The following is a 20178-nucleotide window of genomic DNA, read 5'->3' as shown; positions in this document are numbered from 1 at the left end:
TAGTAGAGCGTGACGTTTTTTGGGGTTGTTGAGGCCCTTTGCGTTGATGGAAACACAGTGTAGCTTGAGTGTCATGACCGGGGTTGAGTTGGTCAGGTGTTGGGATGTGTCTGTGTGGTGTGGGAAGATCTAGAGATTGGGTATCGGGGTCTGGGTATTCCCAGGAGGGCAGCAGGGGGAGGAGGGTGTGGTGGGACGGGTGGGGTGTATGGAGGGGGTATAAGTGCTGGTCTTATCTCAGTTGCCAGCAAGGGTGGTCTGTGGTGTCTGGGGTCTCCCTGGTTGGAGTGGTCAGGGACCGTCGACACAAATCAGGTCGTGTGGGGGGAAGAGGTCGTCTGTCTAGGAGTGGGCGGCAAACAATTTGCGATTGTAAGTGGGCGGTCTGGTAATAGTGCAAAACCTGGTGTAATGGAACCTGTAGAGTAACTTTTGGAACTATATACAGCGGTGTGTACTTCTTGCCGCGCCTCGATGCGACATTGGGTTGTTTGGTGTGTTACGGCTTAGGTCTTTTCTGTGTGGGTAATACGTCGTGGTTTAGGGGTCACGTCCCCCTGAGCCCATGTCTAGGGTGGAGGGCCAGTGGAGCCTTGAGGTCGCCCATGGTCCCCATTGCTGCCTGGGTATCTCATATCCGTGAGGCTCAGGGCCGTCGCGGCCCCCCGCCTCCCCCGTCCCGAAGGCGGGGGGAGGGGGAAGGCCGCCAAGACCCAGGCCGTGTCCCCTCCCGTCCCCGTCCCTGACAAAGTGGCACCGTGGTGTGGCACCCGATCTCCGGACCGTCGCGGCCCGCCGTCCCCCCCGCCCCCGGGGGGGATGGGGGGAGGGGAGGGCCGCCAGAGCCCAGAGGTATCCATCTCCAGCCGTCCGCCGGCTGTCCCGACCGCTGAGGCCGAATCGGGTGTAACCTGTGTGATGCAGTGCCCGCCCCAGCCGGGACCGTCGTAGTCCGCCGCCCCCCCCGTCCCATGGGGGGGGGGGGGGGGGAAGACCACCAGGGAACCGGGACCTCCCTCCACCCATCTCAAGTATAAAACAGAGGCTTTCTCCAGAGACCGTGTACCCCACCCCCGCATCATACATAAAACATAAAACAGAGATTGTCCCCATAGAGCCCCTACGGTATTCTCAGGGTCCCCAGAGTTTTGTTGGTCGCGCCGGAGGCGCCGCGTCCACCCCGTACCCGGGCCGTCGCAGTCCGCCGCCCCCCCCGCCCCCAAAAAAGGGGGGGGGGGGGAAAAGACCACCAGGGCCCCGGGGCCTCCACCCCCAGCCCCAAGTGTAGGACAGCGGCTGTCCCCATGAAACCATATCCCCACCCCAGCCCCGGGCATAAAACAGGGAGTGTCCCCATAGTGTTCTTACGGTATTCCCAGAGTTCGTAAAGTTCTTGGAGATCGTGTTGGTCTCATAGGTCGCTGTTCAGCCGCTGGGTGTTGGGGTGTACTTTAGGTCGATCAATAGCTGAGTGGGGCCGTAGGCATATGCGTCCTGGGGTGCTTTGCTGTATTCCTCGAGGTGTTGTGTGGCCCCGCTGGGGTTTCCTAGGGCCGCGGGCAGAGGCGTACCAATCCGGGGAGGCCCAGCGCCGCCAATGCGGGGACCGGTGCTGGAGAGCAGAGTTCCCAGGGGGGGGTCTCAAGAGCGCTGAAGTGTTCGTGCGGTGGCGGGGCGAGCGCGACAACCAGAGTCTCGCGCCGGGCCCCGGGGTTTGCGGTCAGGTCTCTAGATTGGTTTCAATGCGGGTATCAATCAGGGTTCTTCTGTACATGCAGCTGGGTCTAGTGTGGCGGGAAGGGTCCATGTGAAGTAGCTGTAATTAGGGTCGTTGTGGATTCGGTCGAGGCGCGGCAGCCGTGCCGGTGTGTGGGTTTAGGCTGGGGGCTGCCTGGGGCGCTGTCTTCTGTCGCGCTCCCTTTGCGGCTGTTGGTCCCATGTTCGGTGTTGGGCTGCAGGTTGTTGCGAGTTTGCGGTTATGTCTCGGGCAAGGTCCTGGAGGCCTAGTTGTTCGGCAAATTCCTGGGCTTCTGAAGGCCTATACAGCGTGTATGTGCGGTTGTCGTGTCGCACCATGAGTTTAAATGGATGGCCCCAGGAATAGCGTATTCTTCTTGCTTGTAGTGCTTGGGTTAGGGGTTTCAGCTCTCTGCGTTTGCGGAGGGTTGTAGGCGCTAAGTCCTGGTATAGTTGTACCGCATGACCCTCTATTTGAAGTGGGGTCTCTCTAGTTGCGCGCATTATTGCTTCCTTAATGTGGAAGTAGTGGCAGCGGACTATGATGTCCCGTGGTTGTGAGGCATTTGCGGAGGGTGGGCGGAGGGCCCTGTGCGCTCTGTCGAGGAGAAGATCTGACGGTGGAGCGTCTGGCAGCAAGCTGCTGAAAGCCTCATGAAGCATGGCGTTGAGGGCTTCTGGTGCGGAGGATTCCGGCAGACCTCTTATGCGGATGTTATTCCGCCTGGATCTGTTGTTCAGGTCTTCTTGTAGGTCCTCTAGGTATGCTATTTGTCCCTGCACTTCCTTGAGTGTGGCCTCATGGCTGGAGGTGATGGCGGTAACGTCGGCCATTTTGTTTTCCAGGGTGTGAGTGCGTTTCGTTAAGTCAGTCAGGCCCTCTTTGAGTGGGGCTAGGTGTTTTGTCAGCTCATCTGCCACTAGTGATTTCATGTCAGATAGTAAGTCTTTTAGGTCTTTCCTTGTAAGGGGCGAGGGCTCCCTTTTGCGGCTAGTGACGCTGGTGTCAGAATCTGAATCTGAGGCCTGCAGGCTGTGTGTGTCTGGCAGCTCTTTGTCTGACCTGACTTTGAAAATTGGCGCTACGGCTGCTCCGGTTCTGGATTTTCGTCCCCCTCCCATCTTGATGTGTTCCGTTGTGGGTCGGGGTTGCGGAGGTCAGTTTTCGGGTGTCCTTGTGCGGTATTGCCCCTAATGTGCGCTGTTAATTGTATTGCCGCCACGGAGCTCTCCTACAACGCGGCCATCTTCGTCGGCGGTTAAGCTCCGCCTCCAATGCAACTGTTTTATGTTCAGATGTTATAAATAAAAGAATACATTTACAAAAGTTTAAGTAAAAAAAAAAACAATGAAACTTGCACTTTTTTTTGGTCCTGAAACTTGCCTTTTAATTTTTTTTATTTGGTTTTTGTAAACGCTTGAATTTTATTTTAATTTTTTTTCTGTGTGGCTGGAATCAAACCAGTATTCTGATTGGTTGATTAATGTTTGGATTAGGTCTTGCTGTTGTGTTGTCATTTTGCTATTTTTTATTATAACTTTTTTTTTAATTTGCAGCATGTTGCTAGTCCCTCCCCCCCCTCCCATGAGCTAATGTATAGTGATCAGTGTAAGCATATGCAAACCATTTTCATTAAGCAGTCTGTATTTAGGGTTTCATCACTAATGCAGCTTTTTGATATATCTGGTTTTCTTTTTTTACTTTGACAAATGTATGTATTTAGTACAATTGTTGCTAATCTCGTTATGGATATCACCTTAATGCTAATGAACAAAGTAGCTGCATTTTAAAAAACAAAACAAAAAAAACCAAAATAAAACTATTTGGTAAACTCTTATCCATTTGTTTTCACTTGAAAGACACACGCTAAAGGTTAAATATGTTTTCAGAGGTTTACCTTCTCATGGATTCCTAGTTATTTGCTTTCCAATTTTGATGTGCCACTGTGGTTTTTGACATTATTGGTTGTAGCCTCAAACCATCCTGGAAAATATTTTTTCGTACTCTAGTGTGTAAAGAATGGAAAAATTGCAAAGAATTGCCAAACAGAGATCTAATTTTCCTAAACATTCTTTTATTTTTTGATTAAGTTAGAATGGAGTGAATCTTTCAATTTTCAAATCTTAAAGACTCTTCGAATAAGTCGGAATAAAAAATAAATAAATAAAAAAAAAAAACATACAAAGTGAAAAACAACAATTAACAGTGTGAAACTATTGAAAGCACCTTTCTGAATTCTATTGAAGAGTAATAAAACAAAATATAAAATCAAACCCAAAATTGTGCACAATGACAAATGAAACAATTGTGTGATGGGAATTAATATCACTTCTTCTATAAGCTCTTATTGAAATTTTTTTTGTCCTTTAATACAACAATCAAATAAAAAACTAATTAGTTGGAAAAAGCTGAATTTTTCATGGTGGGGGAAGGATAAATCTAGTCTTAAAACTTATATGGTCCGGGAAGAAACCCAGGATAAAATAAAAATTAATAACACTAAACAAGGTGGTATGAGCATGTCAGATATCTTTAAATATTATAAAGATTGTAGACCTATGCATACCATGATTACCCAATTAAGCTGTTCTCAAAAAGAGAAATGGTTTCTAATAGAACAAGATCTATTCTTAAATAAGAATCTACCATCATTATTCTGGTCACTGGGTTTGCATAGAGACGGCCAAAATATTTTTTAGAACTAAAATGTCGAACGAATATATTGGATGAATGGAAACCTATAAAGAAAAAACTCAAGTTAACAAACGGAGTTTCTTACCTCTAAATATCCTTGAAGTATTTATCGATAATTTAAATCTAAATAACTGGTATAGTTGTGGAATAATATTACATAAAATATATCATTATTGTAAATAAGGTCAAACCGTTTTCTATTTTGGTTAATGAAAAAAATGTACCTGGGAGAGAACTATTTAATTATTTAAGAATAAGTCGTTTAATTTCGAAGTATCTTCCAAGAAGTATTTTAGAGGCAGTGGAATATTTAGAATCGCTATATAACAATCTAATTTTAAGTTATATCTCAAAATGTGTACAAATACTATCAAAGATGAGCAAAAGCAATAACTGTACTGAAAAAAGAAAATGGTGAACGGGATCTAGGCCATCCTCTCTAGTATTCACATATAAACATATTCATGCTTTGAATTTGAGAGAACTTAAAAACTGAGTGTAAAGTCAGAGTCCACACTCCTTGCTTTCGGCAATTCAATAATATTTATTAAGAGAGGCTAATTAAACAAATAAACAATACATATACATTTGAAATAGGCTAGTATATGTTGCTACTAAAAACTAATCATTGACTCAATGGAAAGTAGGCTAAATTAACATAACAAAACAGGCATAGACACATGATACAGTTACCACTCCATTGATCGTCAGCTGAGGGTAAGAGAGAGAGGGTGTGTAGTGGGGAGAGGGTAGAGAGAGAGAAGGTGAGGGTGAAGAGGTAATTCCAATGAGAGAGAAAATGTGCTATTCACAGGGCTTTAAACAGGTTAGCCCCTCCTTCTGCTGGACACACCTCCCTTAGTCAATCCCTTAGGATGTAACAGAACCAGAGTGCCTCCTGGGGGAAGGGGGATTGCACTGGAAGGGAATGGAGGAGGAGTTTATCAACAACCCAACTGATTTAGCCTGGTGAAAGGCCATGTGCTTCACAGAGGACTCCATTATTGCCTAAGGGTAGAATGGGGGTTTGAATCCCTGTATTAGAACACAATAACACTTCATTGGCATACAGTTTGGCTGTTAATCACATCCCCCCACTTATTACAAGAGAGATACAATATAAGATTCACAGTAGATGGTATTGGGTACCAAGTACACTAGCTACATTAAAGAACTGTGTAAATCCAGATACAAAGTGCTTGAGATATGGTATGCACTTAGGCACTTATATCCACATACGATGGACTTGCTATCTGATAATCCCTTACTGGAAACAAATATTTCTGTTTATAAAAACACTTTGTGAAATGGAGATTGATAGATCTCCAGAAATAGCGTTGTTGCACCTTAATCTCAATGCTGTGATCTTCCTATAATCCTTCACATTCTTAAAGCAGCCAAACTAATGGTTGCTAGGACATGGAAAACTGCCTATTTGCTTCAGTGTGATGGACTATATGAACAGATTATTTGGCAATGTAAAATGGAGTTAGGCTGTGCAAGAACAGAAAATTGGAACTCAAATACGGTTAAAATGTGGTTATTTGGGGTTAAAAAGTTAGACCCCCTTAATGCGCCTATATTGTTATAAGAATTAGGACCTGCTAGCGATAAAAATCTCTCTAACCTTTATCTCTCAGGGATCTTTGTGTAATTTTCGTATTTAGAACCTGTTACGGATATATTATGGCAACTATTCTATATATAGTTTTGTTTTTGTTTTTCTTTTTATTGGAACGTTCTGGTTTGTCAAGTATTATAGGTTATATTTAAAATAAAGAAAACCTTTATTTAAAAAAAAAAAAAAAAAAAAAAATTGTCTGACCTATTTGGTGCCAATTAATTATTGTGTGTGTGCACAACTTACACTTGTTCTTTATATTAGACATATGCATTCATTGCACGCCTCCTTAAGCAAATTGATTAGTTTGATGGCAAATAGATTCATGTGGCATAAAACCAAATCAATTCAATTCATTGTCAAACAAATCAATTAATTTAAGAAAGAGTGCAATAAAAACTTGAATAGACAAACCAAAAGTTGATATTATGGACCTATAGAAGATTCCTTATTATAAAACTTGTTGAAGTAATGGCTTTCTGAACAAAGTTGCTAAACAAACATTGGTCAATCATTTTTGTAAAACAATTCATGGGGAAGTATGGTTTTCTGCTGGCTATTAAAGTTTTATGTTATACCAACAGGATTTTCAGCAATACCCCATCTGATGATGCCATCTGCAGCACAAGCCACATTAACCAGCTTTCTTTTGTCTGGTGTTCCAAACTATGGACAAAACACACCATCTCCACCACCGGGTTTAACACCTGTTGATGTTCATATGAACGGCATACATTCTGAATGCAAGAAAGTTACATCAGCATTGAACTGCCATGTAAAGGTAACTTTTAGCAAGCCAAAGTGCATTTTCTATTACGATAGATATCATGAAGCTCATTAAAACTGATAGACTTGTCACAAGGCTATATATTTTGATCACAATGTTAAAAAGGAAGTGGATCCAGTTTGGTTCTTTTAAACATCTCGTCAATTACGTATTATCATTTGTCTGACACTAATGTGTCTTAATTGTGGAAACACTTCAAAAAATGTCCACCCCATAAATAATCAGATTTTTTTTAAATGCTGACATTGGTAGAGTAGTGTAGGCAGTGCCTGAACCAGCGCCAAGGGACATTGGCTCTGGAATCTGGTAAGTATTCCGGTAAGTAACAAAAGGAGATTTTAACCACCTTCTCCATCATGCGGAGGAGGAGGGGAGGGAGCTGAGGGGCTTACTAGAGGGTGGCTATAGTGCCAGGAAAACAACTTTGTTTTCCTGCCACTATAGTTTCCCTATAATATCACACACCTCCAGAAACATAATGGACATCTCTCGCTCTCTTTTAAGAGACAAAATATTAAGATAGACAATGGTTTATCCTGTTGATCAATGGGTGTTATTCTAGTAATGTTTTACTACTGTCCCAAGATGGGACTGGACTAAATCTCCAAGAATTCTCTGACAGAGATGGAGCTTGTGGGTCAGTTTTAACATTAACTAAGTGATCTATTATAGCGAATATACTTGAAGGCTTTTTATTTTTTTACATATGTCTTTGTGTATGCTGCCACCAATGTAGACACATCACACTGCATTAACAGCAAAGCAATGCCTATTTATAGTCATGGAAAATATTAACATTTTAGATGGAGGTGTAAAGCCCTCTTTCTATACATTAAATTACTCTGTGCTAATGTTTCAGATATGCACAATCCTTCCTGACCATATTAAAACAAGTCTTAAATTTTTTTAGGCTGCAAATATGAAATATGCCGCAATGTCTGGATCATCTTTGGGAGACAAAGTGATGAATCCAAACCTCCCTGAGTCGTCAAGGCAGTCCAGCAATCATAGCTCGCCGGACCAACGGAATGCCAAATCTGATTCAGAAGGTGATGTTTATGATAATGAATTTATCATTTTCTTGTTTCTGATAATGCCATGGAAAAAAAATATTCTCACGAAAAGTAATTGTGATTAAAGGACCACTATAGGCACCCAGACCACTTCAGCTTAATGAAGTGGTCTGGGTGACAGGTCCAGCTAGGATTAACCCTGCCTGCTGTAAACATAGCAGTTTCAGAGAAACTAATATTTTCACAGTGAGAAGACGCTGCCGTCCATAGGAAAGCATTGAGAATGATTTCCTATGGACTGGCTGAATGCGTGCGCAGCTCTTGCCGCGCATGCACATTCAGCCAGGGACGTCAGAAGAGGGAGGAGAGTCCCAGCGCCGAGGGAGCCCGGCGCTGGATAAAAGGTAAGGGATTAACCCCTTCCTCCCCCCTCAGCGCCACGGGAGTGGGACCCTATACACTATAGTGCCAGTAAAATGAGTATGATATCCTGGCACTATAGTGGTCCTTTAAGACCAATGGTCTGATAAAGATCAGATGTATATATCATTCAGCATGTTTGGGTATAAGCAGATTCTAAGCAACTTTATAATTTTTGTATGGATAATTACAAAAAAAGCTCTTAACCAGAAAGGCTGCATTTGGAGTTTATTCTTCCACAACATCCGCATTCAACCTAAATGACCTTTCCAAAACCGAAACATTTTTAACTGGAGTTATAGCCTCTGAGCTATCTCTCTGCATATTTTCCTTACAATATAGATCATAAAAATAAAAAAAAATGATTGCAAGTCATATTGGCTTTTATTACACTTGTAGCAGTACAATCAGTGGTGCATAATTTAGAATGCTTAGTACAACAGCTTGTCCGGCAAGATGATGCATGTTAACAAAATTTAATTTGCAAATGTGATTTGCTTTCAAATTAAACATTTTTCTTTTATTATTTATTAGAAGAAAAATACGCTTCTCATTCCTTTCTCAGCTGTAAAACTCCTTGAAAAATATAGCCACTTGAATTAATACATGCCAAATAAAACGTGCACAGATTTAATTTATTCTCTTATGCATTTGTTTTCTTAAAGGAACACTATAGTCATCAGAACAACTATAACTTGTAGTTATTCTGGTGTCTATAGTCCATCCCTGCAGGCATTTTAATGTAAACACTGCCTTGTTCCCTAGGGACACGTTCAATGTCAGTCACTCAGACAGCCACTAGAAGTGCTTCCTGGGTCACTGTTGCACAATGTGCAGCACTGACATTCAACGTCTCCTCACTCTGCATGGAGGCATTGAACCTTCCTCGATAGAGATGCATTGAGTCATTGGCACCGCACAGCATTTTGCCCGGTATGAGCGATAGTCTCCCAATGCATTTGATTGGCTGAGGTCATCAATTTTGATGATCTCCACCAAGGAGGCGGAGTGGAGGCAGAGCTAGCACCAGAAGACCCACGCTTCGCTGGAATAAAGGTAAATTTAAAGCCTTTTTAGGGAGGCTGGCCAAGTAAACTGTTTTTAATACTATAGCGTTCCTTTAAAACTGCAACTGCAATTAAATGTCCTTGTTACTTAGTGTGCAGACTATTTTGCAGCTGCTCTAGGAATGTACTGAATAAAAATATTATTTGACCTCAAAATCTGCTACCCAATCTTAAATATTTTCATTTTTTAATTATTTTCAGGCTGTAATGATGCGTTTGTGGAAGTTGGTATGCCAAGAAGTCCATCACATTCAGCAAATACAAATGATCTGAAGCAGATGTTGGGTTCTGCCAAAGTTCCATGTGCTAAGAGGCAAACTGTTGAATTATTACAAGGCACCAAGAATTCACACTTACAGTATGTTTTGAGCCAACATGTTAATGTTCCTAAAATGTAATTCTATAAAGCAAAAATATTTGCAGTGAATAATTTCCTTCTTTGTTTGCGCTTTTGCAGTAGTTCGGATAGGTTGCTGTCTGATTCCGAGATGAGCCCATCTGAGGGTCCTGTGACCGATAAGAAAGCCCCAGGAAGTGAACGTGCAGCTGAAAGAGCTGCTGCTGCTCAACAAAATTCTGAGAGGGTACGGCTTAATTCGCAGTCCTCATATGCAAATATGCAGGTATTTGTTAATCAGGCAGGTAGAATTTTTTTTTTCTACAATTTTTACAGTTTTCATATTTTCACAATATTGGCAATCACTTGCCATTTTTTGAGTGCTGCTGGTGTGAAAGGTGTGAGTTCTCAGATCTGGTGTGAAAGGTGTTCTCAGATGTTGCACGTGGCTTAATATTTCTCTATACTAAAAGCAAAATTTAAATATAAATAAAATAACGGCTATAAATAGAGATGGAGTCAGTGGAGAAGGATAGATCTCACATTTAAATGAGTGCTTATACATGTAACCATAATTTCACAATTCTCTTTTGTCATCAATAAAAATCATTAACCCTTGAATAGGACAACAATATTTTTACGGTTTAATATATGCTAGCATAACCTATTCCACTATCAACATCATCATGACTTGTGGACCATACAAACCAAAGTGAATGTCAAATGTAATGCCATTCATGCTACCCTTCTAGTTCAGCTATTGTAGCCTAAAATTTGAAATTCACTTTAAATTCCTAATAGTTTTCACTCAATTAAAAGACCCGACTGAGGCAGCTCTAGATTTTGTTAAGTCCTCACGGACACCCATGCCACCGTCAGATTGCTGGTACCTTGAATAGAATTCTTTAATGATCATAATCCAGGTATCTCGGGTTCCATTAATTGATTAGGGCCTGTAGTGTGTGTGTGTATACACATGTCTGTCTGTAGAAAGTGTGTGTAGGGCTGTAATGTTTGTAGTGTGTGTGTGTGTGTATACAAAGGTGGGACGGAGACTTTAATTAATTATTTATTTTTTAGACAATTCACACATATAAATGCCTTGTGTCAAGAGCATCACATCTTCATTGCAGTTTATAAAAGTGCTGATTTCTATATCAAATTGGCATTTTTATAAATAATTGCACGAAAACCTCACTGGCGGTCAGACCACCCGGGGGAGGTTTTCTTCCTGGTTCTAATAGCTCCATGGACATAGGGGAAGTGGCAGACATGCTTGGTTAGTGTGCCTGTCTCTGTGCAAGCCATATACATGTACCTTGGGTCAGACGGGGTTTCAAAATGAACAGTTAGTCTTTACGATCTTTCCAGTACAGAAGCAAACAACAAAAAGAGAGACTAACTGTTGGTTTTCAAATACTGATTCAGGGTCCATGTACAACATATGGCTGAAGGATACTGTCATATGCGTGTGTGTGTGTGTGTGTGTGTGTGTGTGTGTGTGTGTGTGTGTGTGTGTGTGTGTATTTTTTTCATATACTTAGTTTTAAGAAATATAGCTTTTTCTTTCAAAACTTAATGAAAGGATTTTTATATTTAAAAAAAAAAAGTTTTGAGGTGATAGTTTGCTTTTAAGTTATTTAACATTTTTCTGCCAATTTTAGAACCAACCTCCGCAATATTTCCTTTTAATTGGTTGTTGGGGTTACATACTGATATAAGGGAAATCAATCACACCCATTAATGCAGGTTTTCTCTTAATCCTAAATTCAGCCAAAAAAAGTTTTCAGGTATTGTATTCTTTCAGACAAGAACAAGCGGTCCCTTGAATATTTGTTTCATCCAAAATACTATTTGACTAGATTATAGTAAATTGCAATGTTTTGGCTTTCTTTTCTAGGCTTATGATTATGAACAGAAGAAACTCTTGGCAACAAAAGGTATGTAAAGGGCAAAAAAGTGTTGACTAATGCAAAATGGCTATGGAGTATAGTTCCTACATTACACTTTAAATTGGGTATTGCATTGCCAAGATTTGTTATATTCATCAAATGTGCGTACACACACACACACTATAGATCTATATATATTTTTTTTATAATTTGGATTTTGAATTTCTACACTCTAGTTGAAGTATCTGCTAACTTAGATTTATCCACAGACTGAAAAAGACTTAGTGTTAATGTTTTCAAAAAACTGTTAAGATATCACTGTAGGTGAAAGTTTAGGATCCAGTGATCATCAGTCAGTGTGGTTTAATATAAGAACAGTGACTGAGTCACACCACACAAAAACTACAGATTTAGACGTTAAAAAAACAGACTTTTCTAAAATTACAATAGTAAATAGTAATATTAAAAAACAAAGTTAGCATTTAGTAATTATAAAAAAAACCAGAGTGAGGAAGACAGAATGATCTATAAGATTAAGCATAACGAGGCTAAGCAAGTTATAAGAGCTTCCAAGGTCTGCAGACAATGTAATAGAGCAGCAGGAAATGCTAGCAGAATGCTTGGTTATATAGGGAAGAGGTATTAGCAGTAAAAAGAGGGAAGTGCTCATGCCATTGTACAGAACACTGGAAAGACCTCACTTGGGGTATTGTACGCAGTACTGGAGACCATATCTTCAGAAGGATATTGAGAGTTCAGAGAAGGGCTACTAAACTGGTTCATGGATTGCAGGATAAAACTTACCAGGAAAGGTTAAAGGATCTTAACATGTATAGCTTGGAGGAAAGATGAGACAGGGGGGATATGATAGAAACATTTAAATACATAAAGGGAATCAACACCGTAAAGGAGGAGACCATATTTAAAAGAAGAAAAACTACCACAACAAGAGGACATAGTCTTAAATTAGAAGGGCAAAGGTTTAAACATATCAGGAAGTATTACTTTACTGAGAGGGTAGTGGATGCATGGAATAGCCTTCCAGCTGAAGTGGTAGAGGTTAACACAATAAAGGGGTTTAAGCATGCATGGGATAGGCATAAGGCTATCATAACTATAAGATAAGGCTAGGGACTAATGAAAGTATTTAGAAAATTGGGCAGACTAGATGGGCCGAATGGTTCTTATCTGCCGTCACCTTCTATGTTTCTATACGTTAATTTCTTTCTACATCATTTTAGCAATGTTAAAGAAGCCAGTTGTGACAGAAGTTAGAACCCCAACAAATACTTGGAGTGGACTAGGTTTCTCTAAATCTATGCCAGCTGAAACCATAAAAGAACTAAGGCGTGCCAATCATGTTTCATACAAGCCCACAATGAGCACAACATATGAGGTAGATATATGGAAGTTTCAGTGCATTTAAGTGAAATACTGTTTTGCTTTTGTTTTTTTTAATGTTAGTTTGTAAATGTATAAACCAGTGTACATATTCTGTATTGGCTAACGTTCTGGTTGGCATATCAGTTTTTGTCCTTGTTGTGTAACTTAATTAATAGCCGAGGTAAGAACCATTAGCCAGTAATATGCCAAGTTAAACATGAATTGTGAGGGAAAATAAAAGAAATAAAAGGACCTAAGCATTGGGTAAGACATAGCCAGATTTTTTTATAAAATATTTTATTAAAATACAATCGACATTATTGGCATATTTTTAGCATTCCAACATTTTTTTATGTACTCGTGCTACTTACAATAACTGGTGAAAATTCCAGGGTGTGTTAGGATATGATTTTTGCTAATGTTTGTGCCTAATTTTTCATGATGTTATGCAAAGTATAAATCCGATGATGTGACGTGTTTGTTGAGTTTAGATTGTGGACAACACGGAAGATCTCAATTTTGAAATGAATATACTCTAGAGATCTTGATTTGTGAAATGCATTTCATAGTAGTGGTACATTTAACATGGATTTTTATTGCTTCATCAGACACCTATGTCGCTATCCCGGTCAAATAGCCGAGAGCAGTTGGGAAATGGCAGTGAGTCTGAAAACTGGAGGGAGAGAAATGGGATGGATTCATCTCATAATGATTACACCTCATCCATCGGAAGCCCCAAACGAAAGCAAAACAAATCTGGTAAGCATTGTTTGATGCCTTAATGAGAAATCTTAATGCCTGGGTTTATGTGTTCAGTGCCCGTCTAGAGCATATATACGCAACAAGTCTGTGTGTCACGTTTTCAGATTGTCTCTTACAGAGCACTCTGTAAACCATTCTTCAGCAAAACTTGATTTGTCTAACTTATACTACATTGTTTCTTTTTGACACGACTTGCTGCTTCTAATGTAACCATATACATATTATTGGCCATGTCTGCCTTATTCATTTTATACAAAGCACTGCGTAACATTTGAGCAGATTGTAATTTATTTGCGAAATGTGTCTAGTGAACCAAAAATATTTCTTTGAGCATAATTGGCTACTACGCGGATCTACGAGAGATACAAATAAAACCGTTCTTTAGGTAAAAGAAACATGCCAAGTTCTACAATGGCTAAACCAGCCTTCATTCAATCCATCTTTCACTTCTAGTCCAGGCCCTACTCAAACAGCGAATCCTGCACCTGGAGGAGCAGTGACAGGTAGCCGGAATACAAACTCATTATCAATACCATCAATGATATTGGAGGGTAACCTAGTGTTTAAATCCTCCTGACATACTGCCTCACTGCAAATATTTAGAAAATCGTTATAAGGCTTGGGAAGGGAGAGAAGTATTCAGAGATGAAAATAGGAGATGGTGTTTAAATGGGAATACAAAAAATGGACAAGAGGGGAAAAAAAGACTGAATAAGATACAGAGAACAAAGATAAATGTAGATGGGGTGTGTGAGGAAATTAGTTGGGGGAGTTTGATGTGAAGAAGTTACGAAGAATGACAATAGGGGGAATACAAGGATAATGAATACTGGATAATGGACGTGGAGAGAGAATGGAAAAAGTTAAGAATAGGAGATAGAAGGAATGAAATATGTTAGTAGAGGGTATGGAGTTTCAGACATTGGACAATGGAGTAGATAAGTGGACGTTGTGTAGTAAAGTTCTAGGAAAGAGCCTGGTTTATGATCAAAACGATCCAAAATTGAATGAAAACTAGTCATTAATCTGACTCAGAAACAAATTGCAACTGTAATTATAGTAACTTGCTATCATTTTTATTTTATGCCGTTTTTCACAGCAGAACACTATCTTAGCAGCAGTAATTACATGGACTGCATCTCCTCGCTAACTGGAAGCAACGGCTGTAATCTAAATAGTTCATTCAAAGGTTCAGACTTGCCTGAATTGTTTAGCAAACTTGGCCTTGGGAAATACACAGACATCTTCCAACAGCAAGAGGTCAGTATGTTCTGTTTACAATTTTAAATCTTGGCAATTACCTTTACATAACATGTTTATGTATCTATTCTACTGGTTCACAACGCTACTTGTTCCTAAGATTACATGCACCTAAAATTAATTTCAGAAAGAAACCATTCAAAAAACTGTTTTGTTAACCAGAACTGTTATACAATGATATAATGGTTAAAAAAGGACCCTTTTTTTTTTTTTTTTTTTTTTTTAACCATTATGTCTTTGCATGACTTTTCTTTTTAAGAAAAGTGTTTTTAGAAAGGTTTATGGCTGAAATTAATTTTAGGTACATGTTCTCTTTAGAATAAATAGCACAAACGCTGGTAATTTCTACTATTAAGTTTAAGGGATCACCATCCAATTTTTGGGGTTTCATCTTTGGCCACTAAACTAAGTTTTATGTTTTAAGGCAATATTCTTATGTAGGTAAAACATCACATAAAATGTGGGAATGCAGTTTGGGATTGATTGAATAAGAATATTGACCTGCTTCATAATGTTTATTTTCTTGTTTTTTTGGGGGGTGGGTTTAGATTGACCTTCAAACATTCCTTACACTGACTGATCAAGATTTAAAGGAGCTTGGAATTACCACATTTGGCGCTAGACGGAAGATGTTGCTTGCTATATCAGGTAACCTAAAATCATACAAACATCCACTTGCGCTATTATGATTTACTGCCCATAAATTAGATAATTACAGAGGCCTAGATGAGGAACCAACCAGAATATCTCCAGACATGGTAGAAGTGAGGTTTTTGGTTCCATATAGGCTGGGAAAGTCTTATGGGAACTGTAGTTTTAAGTTGCAATAATAATTTTTTTATAATATATGGTGTTACAGGGCCCAATGCAGGCCCAGAGCTTAACTAGTTCCCTCTGATGGTGGCACTGTATATAATATGTGCGTATAGAACCTTATTTCAGTAATCTGTAAAAACTGTTGAGCCATTACAAGAAAATATGTAGATATTAATACAAGACGTATTTTCATGTAGTCCTATGAAAATACAGCAAAAAACAAAATAGATGTTACTTCAAACTGTCCCACTTATGCAAACTGCTTCTCCTGCTTACATTTTTTTAGTTTGATTATACGAATAATCCTCTTACCCTAAATCTTTCTAAATACTTATTCAAGATTTTAATTTTATGATATCTTGTATATACAGACTGTAAAATATTGCTGAGCATGTAAAGCAAGAACATTTATAGAATTAAGAATATGCATTTTTTTCATACATTAAAAAAAAACAAAAAACTTTGTTCTGCCCATAATCCATGAACTTTAAGTTTAATGCTGACTTTTTAGCTTGTTTTAAAAGCAAAGGAACACTGTGCTGTGGGAAAGGGGTCAACGTTATTTTTTATAAATCCTCTAGACAACACTATATCAGACAAGTACTTGGTGAGACTCGCAGCTCACCACAAAGAGAATTCACAGTATTTGCCCACAAGATGGTCTGGAGTGAAGTGAATACAGTTTTTTTTTTTTTTTGGTAAGATGGATTTACTTTCCATCAGTACGGTTTCAAGATTATTCATGTCATGCTGTTAAAAAGTTGTAAATGTGTATATAATTTAAATGAAGAATGCATTTGTTGACTTAGGTTCATGTAAGAGACAGACAAAAAAAAGACATTTCATTTTTTTTTTTTTTACTTTAAAGCAATTTGAGTAAGGAACCATTTTTAGTATTCATGCCTGAGTTGGTAGTAAAAAGGGATAGGTAGGTAGGAGAAGTAAAATCCCTAAAAATGATAGGTAGGGGTAGCAAAATCCCTAGAAAATTGAAAGGAAGTTTTGTAGCACTCCTACAAATCTATTGTCTGTACTTTGGTCTGTCTAAGTTTTTTTCTAGAATGCTGGTAGCTGGCACATGAAAAGCTGTGACATATTCTCTAAATATTAGAACATGTAAAAGATGAATGCCAGAATTAGAATTTTACTCAGATGGTTAAAGTCTGTCCTAATTTTGCACTGTGGGAGAATTTAAGGTCACTTACATTGTTGGTGCTATTATTTCTCCAGATGTAATATTACTATATGTTAAGAGAAAAGCAAACTATTTATTTAAATTTTTTAAAAATATATTTAATAATATTAAATACGTTTAAAAGTGCAAATTATTCTAAATTACCATACCAAATTACTAACTTGCAACTTTTTTTTTGTTTTTTTTGTTTTAGAACTGAATAAAAACCGAAGAAAGCTTTTTGAGCCAACCAATATACGTTCCTCTTTCTTGGAGGGTGGGGCTAGTGGAAGACTGCCACGTCAGTATCACTCAGACATTGCCAGTGTCAGCGGTCGCTGGTAGCAGCCAGCACAAACACTTGATCATAAGCGCTGAGAACCATGGCTGACCTGTGGACATGCATTACTGCATCATCAGCACTTTATGGCCAAGGTACCACGGACCAAAGCAAACATGTCCACACAAGTACTTCTTCCTTAAAATACTTGTGTTGTCATTCTGAACACCAAATGTGGATTGTGTATGCCTGTGTTGACTGGACCGAATTGCAATTGCAAAAAATAATTATGATTTTATGTTTTAGTATTTTATTATGTATAACTATAATGTATGCACTGAAATTTTTACTTTTAATGAATGAAGAATTAATCTCTCCGATATCAGAGGGCATGACTAAATGGATTTTATTGTGAAGGAATTTTTCTGGTACTCAATAATCGAGATATTTCTGCACTTTACACGCTCCTAACATGAAATGTAATGTTCTCCAATTTCCATGTAAAACACAATTTATTGACACTAATTAATCATAGCCCCTTTTCGAGCAACCACAATTACATCATCCCTGTATTGTAAGGTATTTTAACTATGCAGAGTTTATGCTAGAAACTGGGAACCGTTTTACAAAGAATATTTTTGTTGCTGGTAGATGAAGTTTTAGATATTTTTTTTTTTCTCTCTTCTGTTATTTTATGAACGCTTACAATGAAAAAAACTTCACTGTAACAGATGAAATGACCAGTGCGGGCTTTGTAGTTAGTATTCTTTTGCACTCAACACCAAGGCAGATTTAGTAGAAACATAGTCAACATTCTAAAGGCTAATTACATATGTTTATAGAATGTCAGTCTCTCCTCCCTCTAAAACCTAGATTTATCGATGATGGTATGAAAATCTGTTATTGACCGAACATCTGATACCGTTTTTTTTTGCATTATGAACATAGGTCTATAGAAATATGTTAAGACAGAAGGTGCTTTTCCTTACAAAAACTCGGACCTACTCTGTCTCCTGTATATTTAAAAGACAAATTTATAGGTACAGAACCAGAGTAATTTGTTACACCATGTTTCCCCTTGGATGTCATAGAGGTGAGATATAGGCAAAGCTGTTGCTGAGTATTGCTTACCAATTTGGCTCTGATATGGCTAGCTAATGTTACAAGACTTGCCTACATTAGTTTTATTAGTCTCTAATTAATTTACTATACTGTGAAAATTCCAAAGCATCAAACATTCTAACGACATGTAATGTGTTTCTGCAATGCTGAGCGAAGTCTTAAATAAGACAATGTTCTCTTGATATGTTAGGGTACGGTTCTGTTTCTAGCATTTTGTTTTTTCCATAAGGAATGAAAATTGCTTGTTCGGAAATGTAGATCTGAGGTCTTTCTACCTGAGAGAACCTTTCAAGCAATAACACCTAGTTTGTTTAGCTACACCCAAGTGAGCCATTTCACCCAAAACATAAACCCTCTGTTAAATGGCAGCCAAGGGCTCGAAAACACAGCATGTAGTGAATTCCTCTGATAAATCATTTCTTAGTAAACTTGCTACACAGACATTTTCACACACACACGTTGATACATTTTTTTTCTTTATTGACTGCATGGAATCATTCTAAGGGCATAAACAATGCAACAAACAAATATCAATATGGGTTTCTATTAAGGCACTATTTAATTGTGGTTTGGGGAAACTTTCTACACTACTTTTTGGTGAACCACTTCCTGTATAAGACTGTGGTGTTGAGGGCTTGTAAGCATTTTATACCACATGGACTACTTATTTGAACAATCCCACATTTTTTATAGAATACACATGGGTATTGCAACATTTTATATATTTCTCAGCATAGTGTTTACCTTTGCTTTGGTTTAACTTCTATTTGAATGTTTTCTTGAGTTTTAAATGACTGGGTGTGGCGTGGGGTAAAGTTATATTTGTTTATTAAATCTCCCTAACGATACCGCAGTATTCAGTAAGGGTCTTGTATGAATACACAGATGCACATAGATACACACAGATACTGGAGAATCCTTCTCTCACGTTTTAATCTTGTTAGTGAAACATGATGTTACAGGTGAAGGTGTCGCGGAGTGCTGCCTTATGCACAATGTGTTTAAGTTGTTTAATCCCAATATTTGTTACTTTTATGTTGTGCCTTGAGAGTGACAAGATATCTGTAAATGTAGAGCAGATACAGATTATATTTCAGTGGGGGGGGTTTGATGACTTTATATATATATATATTATTTTTTTTTACTTTTTGTTTTTTTAATTAAATGTGGCTTAAGACCATTAAAATGGATTTTTAACTAATCATTTGTTATGTTCATGAAAATAAATTTATATAACCCCCATTTCTTTTGTTTGTGTATTTTGTTTAATGTAGGTTTGCATTTTGCAAATGTGCAAATGCGAAATTGTACTTGTTATGGTGCCAGGAGTTTTCTGGTGCTCCCCCCACCATTGCTGGAGTCAGCTGGGGAGGGCTCCTTAGTATTTTACAGCTCTCCGGCAGTGATAATGGGAGTGGTTGCCAGGAACCCCAGAATAAAAAATTGAAATGTAAAAAAAAAAAAAAATAAGGGGTGGTGGCATGACACTCCTTGCACCATAACCACCTTTTGTGTATGTTTACATTAGTGCTAATGATTGAGTTTTCCTTTAAATAAACCTGGATTAGTTGCAAGATTGTAGTGCTTATTATGGCACTATACACATGTTTCAAGTGTGACCCATTCCTGCACCCACCTGTCTTATTACTTTTTTTAAAATGAGTAGGGCAATATTATTAATGGGAGTAAATTGGCTTCATGGGCACTAAATTACAGGCAATGTAGTTCTGAAATTTTAGCTGGTCCAGGATGCAAATCAAGAGACGTAACTTTAAGCACAGTCTTCTTAAATTATGCTTTGATTCAACCAGA

General features: G+C 38.7%; 1 protein-coding gene across 3 annotated transcripts in view; it reads left to right on the top strand.

Moving 5' to 3' along the window:
- BICC1 (BicC family RNA binding protein 1) overlaps nucleotides 1-19576 on the top strand; it is a 189385-nt gene extending 169809 nt beyond the window's left edge. Inside the window, exons 12-21 of one of the 3 annotated variants that reach the window (XM_063435238.1) lie at nucleotides 6638-6834; nucleotides 7751-7889; nucleotides 9542-9698; nucleotides 9798-9924; nucleotides 11578-11617; nucleotides 12811-12965; nucleotides 13561-13711; nucleotides 14814-14974; nucleotides 15523-15622; nucleotides 17179-19576. In XM_063435238.1, the coding sequence (XP_063291308.1) occupies nucleotides 6638-6834; nucleotides 7751-7889; nucleotides 9542-9698; nucleotides 9798-9924; nucleotides 11578-11617; nucleotides 12811-12965; nucleotides 13561-13711; nucleotides 14814-14974; nucleotides 15523-15622; nucleotides 17179-17309 (1358 nt within the window). In that variant the 3' untranslated portion in view covers nucleotides 17310-19576. Of the gene's footprint in view, nucleotides 1-6637; nucleotides 6835-7750; nucleotides 7890-9541; nucleotides 9699-9797; nucleotides 9964-11577; nucleotides 11618-12810; nucleotides 12966-13560; nucleotides 13712-14813; nucleotides 14975-15522; nucleotides 15623-17178 lie in introns of all 3 variants that reach the window. The other 2 variants (XM_063435237.1, XM_063435236.1) reach the window with 2 other exon arrangements.
- The last annotated feature ends 602 nt before the right edge of the window (nucleotides 19577-20178 follow it).

Source organism: Pelobates fuscus, chromosome 10 (assembly GCF_036172605.1).
Source record: "Pelobates fuscus isolate aPelFus1 chromosome 10, aPelFus1.pri, whole genome shotgun sequence".
Lineage (NCBI taxonomy): Eukaryota > Metazoa > Chordata > Amphibia > Anura > Pelobatidae > Pelobates > Pelobates fuscus.
Note: the sequence above shows the minus strand (reverse complement) of the source record. Positions and strands in the feature narration are given on the sequence as shown.